Raw genomic sequence first — 21,934 nt, 5'->3', positions numbered from 1 at the left:
GCATCTCCTAAAACTTCTACAATAGAGTACGCAGTTGCAACACAAGTATGATTAGTGTCAAAATTATTATGTAGCTATGGGTCGCCTGTAAATACCTGTTTTGTATTTACAGGTTATTTTCCAAGTAATATGCAAACAAGGGAAAACTTAAATTATTTCTTTGCAAACCAGATAGCATGAATGAAATCAAGTTGATCATGTCTAGCTTTGGAAACACCCGTTTGTTACCAATCCCAGTGGAGACCCGGGTAGAGAAGCATTGCAATATTGTTGGGCTGTATATATTACGTGTATTTTTCAGTGTTCTGTTTTAAAAAATCATTGACTTTTATTGTACTTTATCTTTCACGTATGGTGCTGTTTAACTATGTACCATGTTGTACCTGCACCTTGATACCGCGATAAAGTTCGACTTGAAAAAAATGTCAGTGTCTTATTTTGAAGCCCCGTGTTCTCGGAGTCTTCCGGTGCTGTTAGGGGCTGGATATAGTTCGCTTAACTCCGCAGTGTGAAAGGAGGGGACAACCCTTAACCGAGCTTATTTCTCCTCTCACGTTCCCCACCGGAGAGGCTGCTCGCTGGTTCCGATGAAAGAAGTCAGTCGTAACTCAGGGTGTATTTCCTAACCCGGACCGGCCATCCTCCCACATGTGCTGACACGTTTCCAGATATTATACACATCCCGTCGGCCGGCGGAGGGAACATTGTCTTGTCTGGTTTGACACATTGCGAATACATACGCGAGACGCGCCGTTGGGGGAAGATGTTGCTGAAGGAGTACAGGATATGTATGCCCTTAACAGTGGAGGAGGTGAGTTTTAATATTGTTCATTAAAATTAGTAATGTCTTTGAACGACTGAGGAGGTTCGGTACTGTTAGTGAAACTCTGGCAGCTAACGTTAAACCGTCGGGTCTGCTGCCAACGGTTACGGACATGTGGCATGGGGCTCCTCTTCTTAATGCAGTTTAAAAAACTTAAGTCTGTACATTTCTTTTATTTCTGTCTTTGTATTCCCTTCAGTACAAACTAAAAAGGTTCTTTGTTCTGCTGTTTTAACCATTGCGCTTTGGTAAAATTCAGTTGAAGGCTGATCGCTACTTTTCAGTACTATTGAGTAGGCTACCCCTCAACAGAGCAGTTTTATGAGGGATAACAAGGAGCACACGTCTCACCATGGCAACCTGAAACGTCGACAGTTGAACTTGTATTGCAGTTTTTAGGATGGGCTCTCGGACAGTTCGATCATCATCACGCCTCTGACGCACCATCGAAGTCCAACTGATGTGGTATTAAAGCTGTTTTTTTCAGAAAGGGTTGTCATGATATGAGAGCAGACTGAGCTGGGTCAAAAAGGTCCCCTCTCAGAAAAAAAGGGGAAGAATGATACTGAAAATTTTGAAACTATTGTAATCAAGGGCTTGAGGAGGTTATCATTTTTCTATCAGTGAGAAACATAAGAAAAACTGTAAAACCTCGAGGCTACTTCCCAGTTGCTTTCTCTAGCTGCTTTCACTTACTAAAGCAGTTTAACAATGTCAGTTACCAGAGTCAAACTGACTACACCAGACACAGTGGCATGACCAGTTATAGTTTAAAAAATGTTTTTAGCTAAAATCACCATCAGGTTGTCATCATTACAAGGCCTCCGTGTTTACCTACCTCCCTCAGATCAGCCACTTTACCTGCCTGATGACATCACAATCACCTCTGATTGGTCTGAAATGGCCGAATGACAAACGGAACAAAGTTTTATAAATGACATGCTGCAAAATTTAAAAAAAATGCACTGAAATGGTAATAAGGAACAGCTGAGAGGCACTGGCTTATGTGCAGAGGCTCTGAATTTTAAGATTCATATTAATAATACAAAATATATTGACAAAAAATATTGTTCTTATGCATGATGAAAATTTTTACCTCTGCTAGCTACAATATTTGGTAATACCATTTACAGTTTTATCAATTAAGTTTTTAATGCAGGGCTTTTAATGAAGCAAATTAAACGTCTTCTTTTCCCATGTGTTCAATCAAGTTTTTGTCAGTAAAGATTGCCTGACTATTTAGTTACTTCACTGAAAAAACCTACCTCCCTTGTTTTCGTCTTTTACATCTGGTGATTTTTGATGTTTTTTCAGATGATGACATTTCCCTGATCCTGACCTGAAACTACCCTATAGCTACCTAATACCTCTGATTTAGTATTTGTAAAATTACCTGCTCACTCTGCCTCAAGATTCAGGGCGACTGTGGCTCAGAAGGTCTTACAGTCGGAAGGTTGTGGGTCCCCAGCTCATGCAGTCACAGGTCACTGTATCCTTTAGCGAGACACTTGACCCCAGTTTGCTTGTTAGGTGGTGTGTAAATGGATGTTTATGCGTTTGAATGGAATGATCAAATACTGATGCTAAGTCTCCATACTACCATCAGTTAATGTGGATTGAAGGTGTTAATGGGTAGGTGTGACCTGCAGTGTAAAAGTGCTTTGAGGAGTCAGATGACTAGGAAGCTCAAGTCCATTTACTCAACTCTGATCTCACTTAAACTTCGATACACAGCTACCTGTCATTAGTACTAAGAATGTGATTAACATCTGTCATTAGCAAAGCTGAGCTCATGAAACCTCTTTCTGAAAGTGGGGACTTTAATTAAAGGGGAACACATCCAATTTGAAAAATGTGGATTTGTTATTATCGATACATTTTACTCTAAATAAATGTTTTCAAATAAAAGTAATAGGGAAAAAAAACTATAAGGTATTTACAAAATCTGGTGGGACTGGAGCCCACCAGTTTAAATGTGCATGACACCCTGTTTTAAACTACAATATGATAACCAAACAAATGCAAAAATATCCAGTGCTTGTTTTGATACCAATGAGACAATCAGTTGCTTTTGGAACCTATTATTGGGGACATTAGTTTTAGTTTTCAAAAAAATGCAGGCAAATTACACTCTAAATTGCATGTTTTGTGAACTAGATATTTTAAAGGATGGAAACTTCTCAGCACTTCCTCTTATTAAAATAGGCTATCACAAGTTTTGACAACCTTACTTTCAGATCTGCTCTCCCTCTCTCCAACAATTAAATTGAAATTACTCAGTCCGTGCTGCCAGATTGCTTTCACATGATGGCACTAGCACAATGCAAAGCAATTAGTGGTGTTTAACACTGCATGTAAACACTTGCAACTGTACTGCTTGATCCCAGTAGTAAAAGGCTCCTTTGTATGCATCCAGCCTTATGTCCATTTGGTCTCACGACTCAGTCTAAAATTGGACAGTGAAGATGATTTGCTCACTTCTCCTAGCATGGCAGCACCTTTTTTCAATTATCACTCAAGCCATTGTTTACTTACACATCATCTTCATGGCTTGTGTAGTTGCTATGTGTGGGTGCTGTTGATGTGGCTTTTATAAACTTGATGGCTGGCAGTCATGTGGAATAATATTACGGCTCTGGGGACATCTTGTCAGTTCAGAGTGAGATTTTTCTAATCTGAAGAAACATTGAAAAGCTTTTGCCAGAAGTGCCTGCTCTAGCCTAATGATCATTTTTTAAATAATTAAAGTTGTATCTAGAAAAAGAGAGAGATGAATGTAGATAAAAGACAGCTTATTTTACAGATCTTTTACACAGCATAAACATTTCCCTCCTCTTAATCTCTTGCTCCTGTGATGCTCTTAACTATTTGTATCCACCAGCATGTAAAGCCTGCAGCATTCTGCATCAAGTTTATTCCATTTCTCTAAGGAAAGTTAAAAGGCTTTCTAAGAATTAAAGGGCTCGCCATGGACTGATGTGGAAAGAGGTTCATCCCTGATTCGTACTACCTTGTCAGAAGAGAATCATGAAAGTCTTACCAGGAACACATTTAAAGAAGAACAGTGGGTTTGTTTTCCCTGAAGGTTCTATATTTAGTCATCACAAGCAGTGAAAAAGCATTCAACCACCCACACATGCAGAAAACTGTGGTCAAATGGAAACAGCGTCTTCAAATACGACAGTTCTAGAGAAAGAATGTGCTTGCATGTCCTCTGAAATGTCTCTGTAGTGTGTTTGAGAGAGACATCACTCTCGTTAGATAAATTTATGTTTGCATTCATATTTTCTTTGGAGTAAATCACCCTGTAGCCTCACCATGCATGCATCGGAAGCCCAGAGGAGCAGTTAGAGCTTTCCTTTCAGGTTTGTGTGACTTGAGAACAGATGGTTGTTATGAGATGACAGAACAGTGTAATTAAAGGCTCAAGCTGTGATCACAGGATTGAATTGCACTATTATTCCAAAAGTGACAGGTTTGACATGGATTAATCTTCAGATACTGTGTCAGCCTGACACCTGATTTTCAGTGGCAGATGGGTTCTGGTTTCTGTTTTTAGTTTGTATCTACTTGTATTCCAACATGAATCAGATGTATGCAGGAAAACTGTCATGTGGAGAGCTAAAGAGGTGGAACATATCATTGGTAATGCATCCTGGCTCCATCCTGTGTTGAATTCAGCTTTTTGTTCATCTCTGTGAACAGGCATCTGCATGCAAATTCAGCTGCAGATCTTGTCTCTCAAGTGTAACTTCATTTCTGCCTCTCATTTTCAAGTTACTAGTTAGAATTTATATGATGGCAGCGCTGGAAAAAGGAAGTCATGGCCTAAACCCTTACCTCTGACATCACCAAAAGCCTCTAAGAGTTGCCGTCAAGAGGAAGATGCTGTTTCCACAAATGATGGCCAATAGCACTGATGAAAGCTAACATTTTTTACGCATGATGCCAAGAGCTCCTATGCGGATTACACATTTTTTGATACTGTTAAACCTTCCCTAAATTTTCCTACAGTCTACAGTATTACTGCCAGGTGTTTTAAAACTAAGTTATACAAGAATGAGGTAGGACCAAACACTTTCTGGTATGCGTGCAAGCACAGGGAGCAAACCGTGTGCCCCCTGAGTCATTTCATTCAATCCTATTACAAAGATGCTTTGTATTTTACAACGGACAGCAAAGAAATATATTACAGATGTTCTTGAAGTGATGTGTAGTTACAGCATTGTTTTCACGTTTGACAGGTAAACTGCATTAAATTGGGATTAGAGCCCGACCAATTTATCGGCGGGCTGATTAATTTGGCAGATTATAGCGTATCACAGATTAATCAACATCGGCCAATATGTAGCTGATATATTAACTTTGTTGCTGCATGGGGATGTTGTCTGTGCTCCTGTCGTTCTGTGTGTGTCCCTGTTGAACTCAGCCCGAGTCTGGCCCCTCCCCCTCAAACACAGAGTGCAGCAGCAGCAGCTCTCCTCAGTGTTGCCAACTTAGCGACTTTGGCGCTCTAGCGACTCTTTTCAAAAAAGCGACTAGCGACAAATCTAGCGACTTTTTCTGGTGTTATTGGAGAGTTATGTAGAATCTGATGTGGGTCCCTCCCCGTCCTTAAGCACTCACAGGCAGCCAAGTCCTTGCTCAGCAGTCCCTGCTGTAGTCAGACTTACTCGGCTTGTTTTGCTGCTTGCGTTTTACCTCAATAAACCCCACTAAATGCGACTTCATTCAGTGTACAGAGGAAGTGGGTCGGGTACTATTCAAAATAAAAGCATTCTGAACAAGTGAACGGAATTTCTCTATAGAAATGCTAAATCGGGCTTTTACTTTGAAAAGCACAAACCAGAATAGCATTCATACGGTGTTTATCTTTCCTGTGACATATTCTACAAGTGTGGAGACAGAAAGTTTCAATAATAGTAGATCTTTAGAGAACAACTTTATAAAACAGATTTAAGCTTGTGGCCTTCCTCAGGGTTATCAAGAAACTCATTGTAAACATATTCTATGTGCATATTTGCCACAACAATATAAATATCGCTCTCCATTCATCATTTTCCTGTCTAATATGGTCCACTGCCACAATATAAGACTATTATACAGTGTTTTAATGTCATCTAAGTTGCATCTTTGTGAAATAAACAAAGATAAATGCAACTGTTCATTCACACGTCCACATTTGTGTTCATGTACAGTATATATCTTGTGTATATCAATGTTCTTATTTCATATATCGGCCAATATATCGATTATCAGCCAATATATTGGATATCGGCCGATATATTGGATATCAGCTTTTTTTCAGCCCCCAATATCGGTATTGGCATCGGCCCCAAAAATCCCATATCGGTCGGGCTCTAATTAGGATAGAAGATTAAATAGGGTTTTGGCTCTTCCTCTCCCTCTTTGTACAATGGCGCATATATATCACATTACACATATACAGTAGTACTGGCATTAGAGAAGACCATAGAATTCTGCCACCTCTAGAGTGGTATCATGCTGCAACACATGCCTAAATAACGAGTTCTTTTTATTACACATTCAGTTACACAAAGTGGGATGAATACATTAGTCTGTAGGCAAGGAGAGTGGTCATTTATTATTGCTACACTAAGGGCTATACTGTGTTTCAGTTTGTAATTTGCAAGATAAAGCTGTTGTAGGATGAATCCCAGGAAGGTCAGCTGACAGTCCTAAAAGTTTATAAGAAGCCTCCTCAGTGTTTTTATCTGCTCTTGTTGTCTTTAATATGGCTGGAGCAGAATGTCATCATCCCCTTGTTCTCTAAAAGCAGAGTCAGAGTTTCCTGTCACTTAAACAGGAGAAGAAGAATGGACTGAGAGGATGAAGCCTGGGATGGGTGGAGGATCAGCAGGAAAAGACTACGTTGTACAGCTCGCTGAGTGGTTTAGTGGAAGGAAGAGGGGAGGCGAAAGGCATGATGAAGGAAGTTCTGGGAGTATTTTTTGTACTTAGAACTCCCCAGGGTCACACACTAATTCAATGCGTCTCAGTGTGAGTGTGTGTTTGAGTTGGATTTGAAGTCATGGGGACATGCAAGGTCACGTCTCTCTGTGTATCGTCTCTGAGAAGAGATTAGTGTCTGCTGTTATGTCATCACAGTCTTTCTCCTGCAGATGTTGGTCAGACTTTCCATATGGTGCTTCAACAAGTTAAATGAGCACAGCAAATACTGAAGAAATAGCACAGAAATACCAAAGCATATGAGCTTTTTTCTTACTATATTTTCTCTTTCTGTGTAATCATCCCAAGCATTTTGGGTGTTGCCTGCCTTTTCATCTTCTTCCTTTTTCCACTTTCATAACTCATGTTTTCTGCAAAGAATTAGCTAATGCCTTTCCTCATGGTGAAGCCTTAGAAATCAAAACAGTTTCTTTGGTGTAAGAAAAAGTTTGACAAATTGTACTGGAGCCTAATATGTCCTGTGAAAAAGGATAACATGAGAAAAAAGCTCAACTCAGCAGCACTGCCAAAACTAATTAATTAAGATGAAAAAAAGCAAATTAAGACGGGCTGAAATAAATACCATTTTGGATTTGCCTGCAGATGATGTTCGTCATCATCCTGTTAATTATTCTATGAGCCATCAGGACATGTAAAAAAATCCTTATTACAGTTCCCTGAAGTCTTTCCTTGGCCTCGTAAATGTCCAAAATTCAAAGAAAATTGGGGTAATTTTAGGGAAAATAACAAATTGGTCTATTCACAAGTAGATGAAAATACTAAATTCATTAATTTGTAGTAAAACAAAACAAACAAACAAAAATGCAATGACTAGTGCTGCAGAATTTGTTAATAGTTTACTGGACAATATGGCTTAAGAGTCAACTTGTTTGGTTATCAGGGAAAATGCTGAGAATAATGATAGTATTTAATAGCGTATTTATCAACTCAAAACATACTATAAAGTAGTGTAAAAAATGCAAAATCTTAAGTTTTTACAGCATGTCTCTCAGAATAACTTAATAGTTTCCGAAAGTACTTCCATATAGTCCAGCAGTGGCACTATTGTAAATTTAAAAGTCTTTCTGTGGGCATATTTTTATAAACTTTTCAAGTACTACTTAATACAGAAATAATTGCAGCCTTTTATGCAATTATTGCACATCAGCAGGATAGCGTTTGCAATTAGATTAATTATGCAGCATTAATCAGGACAATAATCCTGTTTGTTACAGATCAATACTCATACAACTGACTGGTTCAATAATGAACTTACAATTTCATCTGCTGCTAAAGTGGACATTCATTTCAAGTATTTAGGGTAAACTGATCATTTTAACTAGCAATGTTCCTAGGCATGTAATTTCCCATATAATTCCAACGAAAATTATAACAATGCTTAGCCGACAAAAGTCAAACAAATAGATTCTGCAAACCAACCTCACTCTGCAACAGTAAAACAACGTCATACCATTACACTGCAAAGTTGGTTTATAGAATATGGCTAAAGTTAGCAACGCTAGCTCTGCTGTGACTCCATCCTCCTTGCAGGTCAATGTCTATTTCCTGAGTTGAGTATCGTCACTCAATGCTTTGATTTTATGTTAGTACAATCTGACACCCAAACTTTGTAGCAAGTCCCTTTAGTAAAAAAAAAATTAATGAATCCACTGTTGAAATCATTGTTGGGATTGGCGGAATAAAATCAAATTAGCGGACCATCATAGCCACGATGAAAAGAGTTATATTTGATGAGTTCAAGTCAGCTCAGAATTAAAGTGATGTCATTTAAAGCCATAGTGTGTTGAAATGTCACATTAAAGTAAACAAAAACTGTTATAGTGGTTAGGTCGGGCCCCATGTGGGCAGGCTACCCAGGCTTGGGTCTGGCCTGCGGCTCCTTTCCTGCATTTCTCTCCTCCACTCTCTGGTCCCTGTTTTCGGCTTTATCCACTGTCCTCCTGTCTAAGTGAAGGCATTAAAAAGTCCCCCAAAAATATATATAGAAGAAATAAAGCCCTCCTTGAAATGCCAACACAGCATAATACACTTCTTCTGGTGGAGGCTATTTTAAAAAGAACATGAGGAAAGGTGCAGCTTTTGAGCCTAACATTTGTTCTGTAAGTTGAAGATGACTCAGTGTAACTAAATCAAGAAATTCAGGTCTAGGTAATCCCTCTGACTTTGTTGGAGTAGAGATATAAAGCATTTATGGGAATTCATTTAAAGTACCACCTCTGATAAGATTTAGATGTCACTCTAACCACAACTACTTGTGCAAGAAATAATCATTTTCCCTTTTCACTCCATCGGGGCAAACTCTGCTGTTTGTCCTCCTGCTAGCAGGGCCATTCATCAGCCACTGCGCTGTTTCTGTTTGTTTTTTTTTTTCCTAGGAAAGATGGAGAGGTGATGCATCACAGGAGACACGGATAGATGTGTTGCTTCTCTTGCTGTCTGTCTGTCTATCGTTACATCTCTCTCTCTGCTGCAGTTGCTCTCACACCTCCCTGTCTTTGGCTGACAGGCTATTTTTCAAGCTCACGAGAAAGAAACGCTGACACGGCCCAACCTTTGGCTGCCCTGAGTCATCTGGTGTCTCAAGCTGCACGCCTTCTTTCACAAACTCTACTCACCTTTATCAGGCCTTACATTACAAGTGTCACTACTGAGAATTCACAATGTAAGATTTTCAGAGTGAACAGAGCAACAAAAACTGCTTAGGATTTCAATCAGATATACAAAAACATAGAAGGTATGAGCTGAATGATGTTTTCACGGTGTTGATACTTTCAGAAGGCAAACCTCTTTTTTTCCCTACCCATTAACCTAGTGACTCAGAGCATATTGACATTTAACAAAGGCTGTTGAAAAAGATACCCATTTAGAGCTGAATGAACAGCTGTGTTTTTTCAGTGGATTTGATGGAGTTGTTACACAGTGGTGTGATGTGATGTTAGCTCTGGTAATAACTGAAGGATTATGACAGTATATGATTGTATAATCTCTGGTGTGAGCATCTCTCGTGGCATGTACTGTCATTTACACACACAGGTGTTAAATTTTTGACCGCCATGTTACTTTTCAAATTGCTACCATTTTTATCAGCAACAACAACAGCATTAAACTTAATGTTCAGTCTGTGTTGTCACGAAAGTGTGTTTATTTAATGGATTCACTTTCACAACAGCCGTCAGTATTTTTTTTCTATTTTCCCATTCCTTTATTCATTATTGTTGTTATGTATTCTATCTCTTGGTTGATGTCTAATTATTGTGGATAAGCAGTACTGTTTGAGGAGAGTCTGTCGCTACAGACGGGTTTTAATTGAACTGGAAGCCGGTAGTAGTGGCTTTCATTGGTGTAGCCTGGATGTAGCAATAGTACAGTGGCAGTTTCATCAGAACCTGTCTTTTTTTTTTTTAAATTAAAAAAAAGGGTAAAGAACTGCGTTGAAAGCTTTCCATAAAAAAGATTTGTTTTTGCTGTTCTTTTAACCTGCCTCAGCATGCGTTTGCAATTGTTAGGTGTGGTTTAGTTGTACCATAAGCCAGTTGATACAGTGGCACTTGTGATTAGCTCAGATTTAGCTGTAGTGTAGCTGTAGTTTTATCAGATCTGGGCAGGATTTCATTATTGAAAGGGAAGTAAAGAACCACCCTAAAAGCATTTCTTAGTGTAGAAGATGTTTTTGCACTTCTCTCAACTGACCTTGGCATGAGTTTGATCCCCCAACAAGTTCCACTGTGTAAAATACGACAGCTCCTGCCTACCAAAACACTTTGTACGGGAGGTTTCCCAGATGAATGTGAAATATGTCCCATGCAGTGAAAACATGAAACAGTCTATCTGGCATGTCAGGTTATGTGTCTCATGAAAGACACCATCAAATCTGCTTGATTACTTTATTTTCTATTGTATTATCTGACATTGAGCAATGCAGCACTACCTAGTACAATGTAGCATGACCTTTTCGCTACCATTGCCTCATCCCTATTCTCCTCTCTGTCGCTCGCATTGAGATGGGCAAGGAACAAGGTAAAAGGCAGACGACAAGGCATCAGAAGTGTCAGATTGGAATATTTCCTTTATTTTCTTTCACTTCTTTTTTTACTCACAGAGCTTGTTAGCTTGCTTTACAAAGCAGAGATATTTGTGTATTAATGATGTCCATATCCATTCTTGAAATGTACTGTATGTTTGAAACCTGTGCAAACATGGAAGAAAACTATCTGGCTAAAAGCTGACATAGGCTCCTCAATACAAAGCACCACACTTCTGTTTTTCCTTATTCAAAATAAAAGTGTTACATGTCATATATTTTTTTTACAAGTGCAAAGAATTCAATTTTTAACAGATGCAGTATGGACAGGGAACATGCAATGCAACATGATATCTGACGCTTGCATGCTGTTACAACGTAAGTCATTATTTTCTTATTTTCTTCAAGGTTAGGTACTTCAAAGATTTCATTTTGACTGATGGCGGTTGTGTTGGTGTGCAGCGATACAGAAATGCAGCACTGAAATCTTTGTTTTGATTCGGTTTGATAGGTATCAGATGTGTTGGCACCGGTGCCACGTTGGTACCGGATTTAGGTACTCATCCCTAGTTCATAAGGATGTTTGGTCACTGAAACAACTGCAAAATCCTATCCCTTTTATTTGGTGTTTGAATAGTTATTTTATTCACACAAAAAGGAAATATGAGTTAATGTTAAATGTGGAACGTGTGTCTTTTTAATTGTCTTTGCTATTTTGTCAAGACTTTTGCAAAAAAGAAAAAGAAAGCTGCTTGTTTCAGAGCTATTGGCACCCTGACAGAATAGCTGTTTTGACTTGAGGATGGATGAGTGTATAAATGAGAGGATGTGGGGCTGGCTGCTTAAACGAATGGCCTGATGTATAGCTGGAAGGACACCTGGGTTGCTGTCTTCAGCTGCCATTTATCAAGGCAGAAGCATTTTGGCAAGCAAAGGTCTCAGCCAATTCATTAAAGATCATGAATATTTTATTTTGTAGTATGCCCATCATGTACCAAAAGAGCATACTGTTAAAGTTTTCTACTTTAGCCTTCACAGCTACAGGTTGAGATGTTAAAACAAACACATCTCAGTAAAATGACTTGTTTTCCCTCTTCAAACCAAAGTCAGCAAAGTCCTGATTACTGGATGGTTCTAAAGATTATCTTACCAGATCTTTTGGTTTGTATTAGGGATGCACCGTCATTATTTTTCTAGAATTTTGTTATTCAGTTGATAACATATTGATAAAATCCACAGATGATAAAGGTGTCTGCTTACTTCTAAACAAGTCTGCACCTTCTGAAATGGTACAGGACATGGCAGTGTCTGTCCGTGCAACTGTCTGAATGAGCCCCAGAGAAGAAGAAGCTGCAGCTGCAGCAATAAAATATGGTGTCAGGGATATGGGAGTACACAAATGTGTTTGTAAAACCTGCTCTGCAAAAATCCCCAAAGGGAGGACAAAGTCCTCAAGGTAAAACCCAAGGAATTGTTTAAGACACGAGTTATCCAAACAACCACCAAGCACTAATTCAGTAGGTATTTGAAAACTGCTTAACGTTTTTATTCACAGTATGATCAACAACATCAGTAACAGAAGTTTCACCACAGACAATATTATTTTGTGTTAAGCGTGCACTTTACATTTTTCTCTACCTTTCTGTTTTTCAGTAGTCGATTAAACACAACACATGAGCCTGCGCGTGGCCCACTAAGAAGTTCATTATGATTCCATGCTCTGAATGAAGTCACAACAGATGACACAGTAACCAAGTGCTATTAACTATGGTTGTATAGAAAAAAAACAACAACACTGAGCTCCATCAACTCCTTCACGGACCAACAAAAACAACACTCTGGGATAAAATCACTAAGGTTATCGGCATTGGCCCTGAAAAAACTTATCAAACATCACTAGTTGATATACATGTGTATATGTTTCTTCAAACTCTGATACTTAAGGTAGTGTCTGAAAGAAAAATCATGGATATTGTATAGTTTAAACCACATGATATTGAAAAATGTATCAAAGTAATTATTATTTGTCTCCAACATAAGATTGGGAAAATTTTAAAGATGGTAATGACTTAAAACTCCCTCTCCATAAGCCCCCCTTGAACAAGATTTGTCCGTATTGCTCAACTCCGAGCATGTTTCCATGACACCAGAGAGTTTATTTCTTGTTCCCACTAGTTGTCAAGTCTGGAAAAGCACTAGGGAGAAATGTGCTGTTGCTAAGAGATAATGACAAGATTTCTTTCCAGACAAATTAAATGTATATTTTCAGGCGAGTTAATAAAAGAGAACATTGTTCTGCAAGAGTTGGGTGTACTTGCTTTAAGAATGTGGGGTATCATGAGGAAAATTTTTGCTTTAGGTGTGAATGAGTGTGGATCTTGGACAAAAGTAATCTCTTTTTCCCTGTTCATAGATGGAGGTCAGAGTTAATGGTTTAGGACATTGGATTGTGATTTGGACTCATCACTCCACTTTGATGATGGCCACTTGCAGCCTTACACATTGCATGAACCTCGTCTAAATATGATGTTAAAGCTGTTAGGTACACAATGTCCAGATTATTTTGTAGAACAAACACTGCTCCCCTTTAATTTAGAATAATGTGTTGTCTATTTTTGGTCCCACCCCTCCCATCTACTTCACGGTTTGCTTAGAGTAATGGGACCCGTTGATGCTGTTTGTTTCTTTGGTGTCATGGTAAGGTGCAAAGCCTTTTTGCCATCTGGCATACATGACAATGCTGTGATTCAATCAACATCCCATTTACTGCCATTTACTCTTCTAGAGGAAACCATCATGGCTTGTGATGGACCATTATCCACGGATGAGGCCCATTCTCATTTCCTAGATGGACATGTGTGTGTCTGTGTGTGTACTGTCTCACCAGAAAGCCTGTTTCATAACCCGAGAGCTACATGAGCTCGTCATGCTTTGTGACGGTCACAGTTAAAAGACGGGCTGTGGAAAAAACTCTGTGTCCCATTTGTACACAGCCACATTTTGAGTACATAAGTGTGCTTGTTTCTGTTATTAAACACGCACAGGCACTTCATAGTGGCGCATCATCATTGTCTCTGTGCAATAAGCTGTTCAGTGACCTGCACTCCACAGCAGTATCCAGTCCACACCACTCCTGGTCAGCTCAAACAAGGCTGGTGATGTGAGCAGTGTGCTGGCAAAGTAAGGGTGTAGAAGCATTAGAATGGCTTTATGGAAAATGTGAAATGAGAAAAGAGTAGTGAATGTTCATGCACTTCTCTTGTTGTTTTTCACTTTCCTACTTTGTCCGCCTATCTGGTGACAGATGCATCTAGTCTAACAATAGGTTTGGTTGGCCGAGGTTTCTGCCTGGTAAAAGGAGTTGTATTTTGATCATGTTGCTATTGCATGTTCATTGTTGGACTAAAGTTGGGTCTCTCTCTTGACATTAAAACTGTGCATCTTGACTAGTCTCAGGGTTATCAGGCTAATGATTCCATTTGATCCAATGTCACAATTCATCATGATTCATCCAATGCATCCTCCATTGTCTGTATTACTGCACATGACTACTTTTTAAAATTGAGGCAAGCATTCTGAATAACATAAACTCTCAACATCAGTGTCAGTTCTTTTTATATAATTCAGCTGAATGGCATCAAATAATAGTAACAATAAACTGTAAGGTGAACTTGTTTTGTAAACAATGTTACATATTGAAATTAAACATCTTCATCTCTTCCTTCCCTCACTCTTACATGGCTCATATTTAATGAGAAATTACCTTCAGGTTGCACTGTTAGGATTTTAAATTTGACCTGACAATGTGACAGGTAGCCTTCTGTCATTAAAGGGATTCAAAATAGTGATGCATGATAAGTATTTTTTGAACTGATACCGATAACTGATAATTTCCCAGTCCTAAAGGCCGATAACTGATCATTCATGTCTCTTCTAGCAGTATACCAAAATTCAGCTTGGTTGGATTGACGCTGTCGGAGGAGTTAATCTTCAAAGGACCCCTAGCTGTGGCCAAAAAAAAACCCCTAATTTTGCTAGTTTTTCAAAATGGTGGATTTCCTGTTGGAGATAGGGGAGGGACCCAGGGGGCTTTTTTGTAGATCTCCCCAAGCCGCATCACCACACAAAATTTCAAAGATATTGGACAAAGTCAAACGAGGGAGCTTTAACTTTGTAAACTGTTAGGAGGGTGCTATCAAAGCAATTCCTAAAATTTTTTGTGAAGTCCCATAGAATATCCAATTTTTCACTGGGCCTGATGCACATGCCAAAAATCAGGACTTTTTAAACATGTTTAGATATTGAAATCTCCAAATAAATGTGGAATATTATAATAAAAAAAACAAACAAGAATCCTTCGAATTGCAATAGGTCCTCGCACCAAGGTTCGTTTGCTTGGGCCCTAATAAAGTGAAATAATGAAATTAAATAAGAACAAGAAAAGGCAAAAATAAATTAATTGATTAAACTAAACTTGTAAAAAAGGATGGCGGGGCCATCTGTGTATTGCTGGTGTGGTATGTATAACTTGTTAAAGTGATAAAAGTAGTTTTAGTTGTGATATTAATTAGTATTGTCATATAATTGAAATAATTTTGATGAGCTGACAATGATTGTAACATTAATAATAATATCAACAATATCATCAATAATATTGAGATTTTTTGCTTGAAAGTCAAGCAAGAAAAAGGAAACATCACATAAAAGAAAGTATGTTAAAGTGAGTTTTAAAGAGTGATTTAAAAGTTGATACTGAATCTGAGAGCCTTATTTCCTCAGGCAGGTTGTTCAAAAGTCGAGCTCTTACAGCAAATGCCCGATCTCTTTTAGATTTGAGTCTCGACTTTGGAACGACCAGGACACCCCAGCCTAAAGATCTAATGCTGTGTGATGGCTCATGTGGGGTCAGCGTCTAATAAATATAATCCAGTGCAAGACCCATAAGAGCTTGAGGAATGATCAGTAAAATCTTAAATCAGTTGTAAAAGTGACTGGGAGCCAGTGGAGGGAAGCACAGTTAGGGGTGATGTGATGTCCTCTGTTGCAACCAGTTAAAGCCTAGCTCACTGCAAATGAAAGAGCTGTTTCATAGAGTATTATTCTATGTTAAGCTGTGTGAAGTAAATCGTGCTATATTTGACTGTTTTCCAAGGGTTTCCTCACCTTTAGACCAGTGAACCTGTCTGAATTTTGATTAACACACAAATTAGTGGCTGGATGTTATTTTGTACATGAGTTCATGAATTCATTATTTCATGGACGATGGCCCACCTATCTTTATGACCCCAATTACCTGGGTTTATCAATAGAGAATAAAACTTGTCTTCGTTTTTTTTTTTTTAATCATGGTTACTATAGTCTTCATTTCTGTCATTAGGTTGGTTTGTTTATTTGGTGTACTTAATGTTTGATCAGATAGAGATATATCTGATCAAATATAGAATACCCTGTGTCACCATGGAGATTAAATAGATATATATGTATATATTTCTCCCACCATCCTTGTTCTAGTGCCACAGCAATCACAGTCTGTAGGCGGCTGCTAAATCTGTAACATGTAGCTCAAAATAGAGACAAAGCAGATGATTCTTTAGACCCTTTTCTTGCTTGTATTCAGTGTGGATGTCTTCACTGAATCCTCTTACTGCTGCTAGCTTTGGCTCACTGTGTCTCAGGAAGGGATGAAACCCCAGACAGGGAATGATATCTAATATTGTGACGCTTGTAATAGAATGTGATTTATTTGCTTGTATGTGTTGAAAACAGGTAAGGTGAGGAACAACAACAACAAAAAAAAGAATATTACATCGAAACTGCAATGTTGAAAAAAGTTGCAATTAGATTAATTACTCAAGTTGCTTAGCCCATATTAGAACAGATGATCAGTTGAAGTATTTACTTCTCTTTCATGTGCTTGTGTGCTGTGCGGACTCTCTCACTCCTCCCCTGCTAGACAATTACACTGTGTGGTGCTGTCAGAGTGGGGCAAGCTGGCAGTGCCACAGTTTGTCATCTTTTTTCACTCATTAACTCAAAAATATACAGTTGAAGGAAACTGTGTTGTCATTTTTAGTAAATATAACACTTGGAGTCTAGTATTTAAAAGACGTGACCAGTGGGCCAGTGCGAGACTGGTCTTTATTCTCTCTTTGCTTCCTCAGTTTGTAAAAACATGGGGGACTGGGGAAAAAAAATGAGAAAAGGTCTGCAATTTCAGATAGTTGAGAGAGGTTTGAATGCATCAGCATACTACAATTATATCCTGATCATACTGCCTTTCGTAAACAATCACTTGTTTTGCCCTAGAGTCCATTGTGTCTTTTTACTTAATGCAGATGGTGCAATGGTCCGTAATTCACTTTATGGCACTAGCACTAACTAATTCTGGAATTAAAAGGTGCTTCCTTTCTCAGAGTGTCTTAAGTATTAGAATATTTAAACAAACGCTAAAACATTGCTGCTTGTGGACACTCTAATCATTCTAGTTACCATTGGCAGCTGAGGTTAGCATACAGCTAACTTTGCTTTTGGCTGGGGTAACAGCAAAATACTATGTATTAGTTTTTTTCTTAATCTCAAAGTTTTGCTTTTCCCAGTTGTAGCTTAAACTGTCTTCTGCACACTCTGCAGGTCCTCTCATTATTATTTGTTTTTCTACAGCCACATTACCACAGACCTTTCTGTGTTTTATGAATAATTAAACTGATTCCTTTCAAAAGCAACAGGGGGTTAAATGGGATACACAGAGTAAACCACTTTGCTGAAATAGTAAAGCATTAAGTGAATTTTTAAACCTCCTTTAGAAAAAAATGGTTAAATAAGTAAGATTATGAGCCAATATATGAGTTTTTGTTGTTGTCTTTCTCAGTTAGGCCTTACATTTTTTTAGCACAGCTCAACTCTTAACACTGTTGAAACCCCTGTATCAATACTGCTGATCATGATTTACTATACACGGAGAACATAGTTCACTTGTTTATGACCAAAGCTGTCTGATTGAATAATCACTAAATGTTTTGACTCAGTATCATGAGAGAGAGATCTCCAGTGCCGCTAGTTTATCCACTAAAGTTGTGTATGAACCGATGTCCCACTTGTTTTACATCTGAGGTAGTTAAATGAGTGCTGGATTTCGGTGCGAGATTGTAGCAATTGGGCAAATTTATTAAATTTTTGCAACAACTTTGACGCTTGTAAAATTCTACAATCCCCTGTATATCACACTGCAAACTGACAAACTGGTGGGAAATGTGGTTAAAATCGGTGATAGTTGGGTTCATGTCTGCACCAGCTTTCTCCTGGTCTTCCCACCACAGCAGGCAGAAATACACACAGGTGTGTTGGAGCAGGTGTGCCGTGAATATTGGCGAGGATCAGTTTCTATACAGACTGACTGAGCGGCCCATCCGTGGGTCATCTGACAATCATTTTATCATTTTAAAATTCATTCATCTGGGATCAGTAACCTGGTGGATGGCCCATTTTGTCTTTTTTATTCCTCGCGTGCATGTTTCTCATAGCGCCTGACACTATTGGCAATATTTATGATCGTTATTTACATTCTCTTAAATAAACCTTGTCCACATGCAGATTATGACATAAACTCTTCAACCTTTATAAAAATAGGAGTATTGACTAAAGATCACACAGGCATAGAAACAACAGGAGGAGACGGAGATATGCAATGTGTTTGGATAATTAAAGTGAAGGGAGAGGAAATGGGTAGATAAAGTCAGTTGAGGACAATCAATCATCATTAAGAACATCTACCAAAATACATAATCTTAACCTATTATGAATACATTTACAACTAGAAAAGCACTCGGACAGCACAGACCTCCACCATTAGCCCTATCTCCTAACAGTAAAGAATCCTTTAAAAAATCCCTGTATCCAGACGGTGATCCGGATCAGTCCCAAAATCTAATCAGTTCTTCATTATGCCATTTCTGACATTTCCTGAAAATGTAATGAAAATCCGTGCAGAACTTTTTGAGTTATGTTGCTAACAAACTAACAAACAAACTAACAGGCCCTGCCGATCACATAACCTCCTTGGCGGAGGTAATAAACGGTTTCTTAAATAATTAATTGGTTATTTATTTGCTAACTCATTCACATGTCAGACTCATTTCCATGTGGGGAGGCCCTTTTGATGGCATAGGTCAACTTTACACCTAATATTGGTATCATACAGTCCTAAAGTTACTCCTGATGTGGTAGGCAGGCAAAAAAAGTAATTTCCGATTCTGCCATTTATACATGCATGTACATAAACTTAGCACAAAAAGTAAGGAAATTTGTGTTAGGTAAATTATTTTGTGTTGTAACAATGCTTCTTGGCAATAAATCTTATACTGTTGGAAAGCCTGTTTATTACTCTTTTAAATTATGACACATTTGTAAGGAACATGCATTTGTGGGATGAGCAGCAGAGCTGAGTATGTGGGTTGCGCCCATGAAAAATTTGTCAAATCTTCTCTGCCCATGCCAAAAACAGTTTATTCTGCCATTGACTCTTGTTTGGCGGTTTGGATGATTGAAGTTTGAAGAAAAAAAGACGTATTTGTGGGGCTGTAGTTAACCAAAGAAAAACTTGGTCGACCAAAATCGCACCCAGGCACCAATTAATCGACTGGTCATTCAGATAAAAAAATGTCATTCTTTAAAAACATAACTACCTTGTTGGGGACTAATTCAATCCATCCAGGCTCCTCACTGCATTTGCTTGGTACTCTAAATGATCCTAAAATGAACGTAACAAGCCTTTGGAAGCATTCACATATCTTTTCTGCTCATCACGTCTTACTATATAATATAATTAATTGAGAGACGATCAGTGCGCACCTTCCTTTGATCTCTGTGATCCCGACGCGGTAACTCTCTAAACTCATACAGCCTACAAAATAATCTCAGATCATTGTTTTTCATTCATTTGTAATGGTAACTAATAACAGGATCACTTGATCCAGCCCGCGCTGTGTCTTTTACAAGCATAAAGCAGGCGGCATGCAGCGCTTATCTACAAGGGGGAGAGGAAAAAAGTTCGCTCGTCGGGACTTAATGACCAGCAGACATTGCCTTTTCAGCCCAAACTTCAGCCCAAACATGCTTAAAACTTCTGCGCAGTACTGTATAGATAATTTATATTAGGGGTGCACTGATTGCAATTTTCTGGCCGATCACTGATCTCTAAAAAGCCTGACCTGCCCATTCCGATTTTTGCCTCTACCAATTTTTTTATAACTGACAGCATACACCTTCAATGTTCCAATCTTATTTTATTGAATAACACTGAACAATACCTGTGAAACAATACAAACTTGTTGTTTTAACTGCACATGAGGTAGTTCTCTCAAATATAAATGAAAAGTTTAAAGCATTGCTGTCCAAACTACTAAATTATATCAGTTCCTTTAGTCTTTCATTTTTCACATTTCAGTAGGTAGAGGCATATGAAACCAATCTTATCCGCCGATCTTATTTACAAGGATTGGCCGATTGCCGATCTCCTAAAATTAAGAAAATCGGCGCTGATACCGATCTTGGCCGATCGATTGGTGCACCCCTAATTTATATATATTATCTTTACCACGATTCTGTAAGTGCAGTGTTTCCCATACATTCAGTTATTTGTGGCGGACCGCCACAAATCATCATCATCATCATCAACCTTTATTTGAATCTCGAGGATCATTGAGGTTTCCCTGATTTACAATGATGTCAAGTTACAGGATAATAATAAAAACAATAAAAATTAAAACACTCCTACCACCAAAAATACTTGTAAATAATAATAATAATAATGAATAAAGTACAGTTACAGATTTAAGGAGACATATTATACCCTTTTAAGACAAGCTTAAATTGGTCTTAGAGGTCCCTAAAACATGCCTGTGAAGTTTGTTGCTGAAAAAACACTCCAGTATAGGATTTTTGTACGTTTAAAACCCCCTCTATTTCAGCCCTTCTCAGAACAAGCAGTTTCTGTGTCTGTGGCTTTAAATGGTAATTAGCTGTCTGACTCCGCCCCTGACCACACCCCTCTCAGGAAACTGATGCAGTACTCCTGGTACTACAGACACTTTTATCCAAAGTATAGAACTTGACTGGGATTCGAACCATCAACTTCCCAGACTATAGTCAGCAGGATCACCCACTGAGCTATCCAGCATCTCAGCTGGTAGCTGAGAGGATCAGTAGAGGAGGGCAGAAGTTTACTCCAAGTGGGGGAAGGCCAACCAAACCTGGGGGCGGGTGCTTACGCTCCTGGTGAGGTCACCAGGAGCTAAATCTGAGAACAGCTTGTTTCAGCACACATTTTCTGAGAGGTGGAGAAAGAGAGGGGGAGAGGGGATGGATTTCTGGTATTTGAGGGGATTGTGGACAGGCCAGGGGCACATATTTGTGTTAGAAAAGCCTGAAGAAGTTATTTTTGCATAATATGTCTCCTTTAAGAGAAACAATCACAAACTGTGGTCAATTGATTCGAAATAATCAACTCAAATTGTCTCAGGGAAATGAGAGTATCAATCTTAAGTGTGTGTTGTAAAAGATTCCACATGTTTGGAGCACAAAAGCTAAAAGCGGATTTTCCCTGTTCAGAATAAACATGCGGAACCTCAAGCATTAAACAGTCAGTGGAGCGAGTTTGGTAAGGTCCAGATGACCAGTTTAACATTGATGTTAAATAGAATGGTGTACGTCCAAGAGGAGATTTATAAATGAAGAGATACAAGTGTTTATCACGCCTCTGTGCCAGAGAGGACCAACCAACTTTGTGATACAGAACACAATGATGAGTGTTATAAGGGTCTCCTGTTATAAATCTGAGAGTGGAGTGATAAACTGAATCCAGAGATTTAAGAGTGGAAGCAGCGGCATGTCTATATACAATGTTGCCGTAGTCTAGCACTGACATAAAGACTGCCTCAATAACACTTTTCCTACAGTTAAAAGGGAAGTTGGACCTATTTCTGTAGAATAAACCAAGTTTCTGATGAAGTTTGCCAACAAGGTAATCGATTTGGCATTCAAATGTAAGGGTTTCATCAAGCCAGATCCCAAGATATTTATAAACGCTTACTCTTTCAATAATT

General features: G+C 38.6%; 1 protein-coding gene across 2 annotated transcripts in view; it reads left to right on the top strand.

The window, feature by feature from the left end:
- The first annotated feature begins 523 nt into the window (after positions 1–523).
- Positions 524–21,934, top strand: part of LOC121508444 (cytoplasmic phosphatidylinositol transfer protein 1-like) — a 130,382-nt gene continuing 108,971 nt past the window's right edge. For both annotated transcript variants that reach the window (XM_041785303.1, XM_041785304.1), the window contains exon 1: positions 524–811. In XM_041785303.1, the coding sequence (XP_041641237.1) occupies positions 764–811 (48 nt within the window). In that variant the 5' untranslated portion in view covers positions 524–763. The remainder of the gene's footprint in view (positions 812–21,934) is intronic.

This window comes from Cheilinus undulatus, linkage group 4, assembly GCF_018320785.1.
Source record: "Cheilinus undulatus linkage group 4, ASM1832078v1, whole genome shotgun sequence".
Classification (NCBI taxonomy): domain Eukaryota; kingdom Metazoa; phylum Chordata; class Actinopteri; order Labriformes; family Labridae; genus Cheilinus; species Cheilinus undulatus.
The sequence above is the reverse complement of the archived record's forward strand: the minus strand, read 5'-3'. Positions and strand labels throughout refer to the sequence as shown.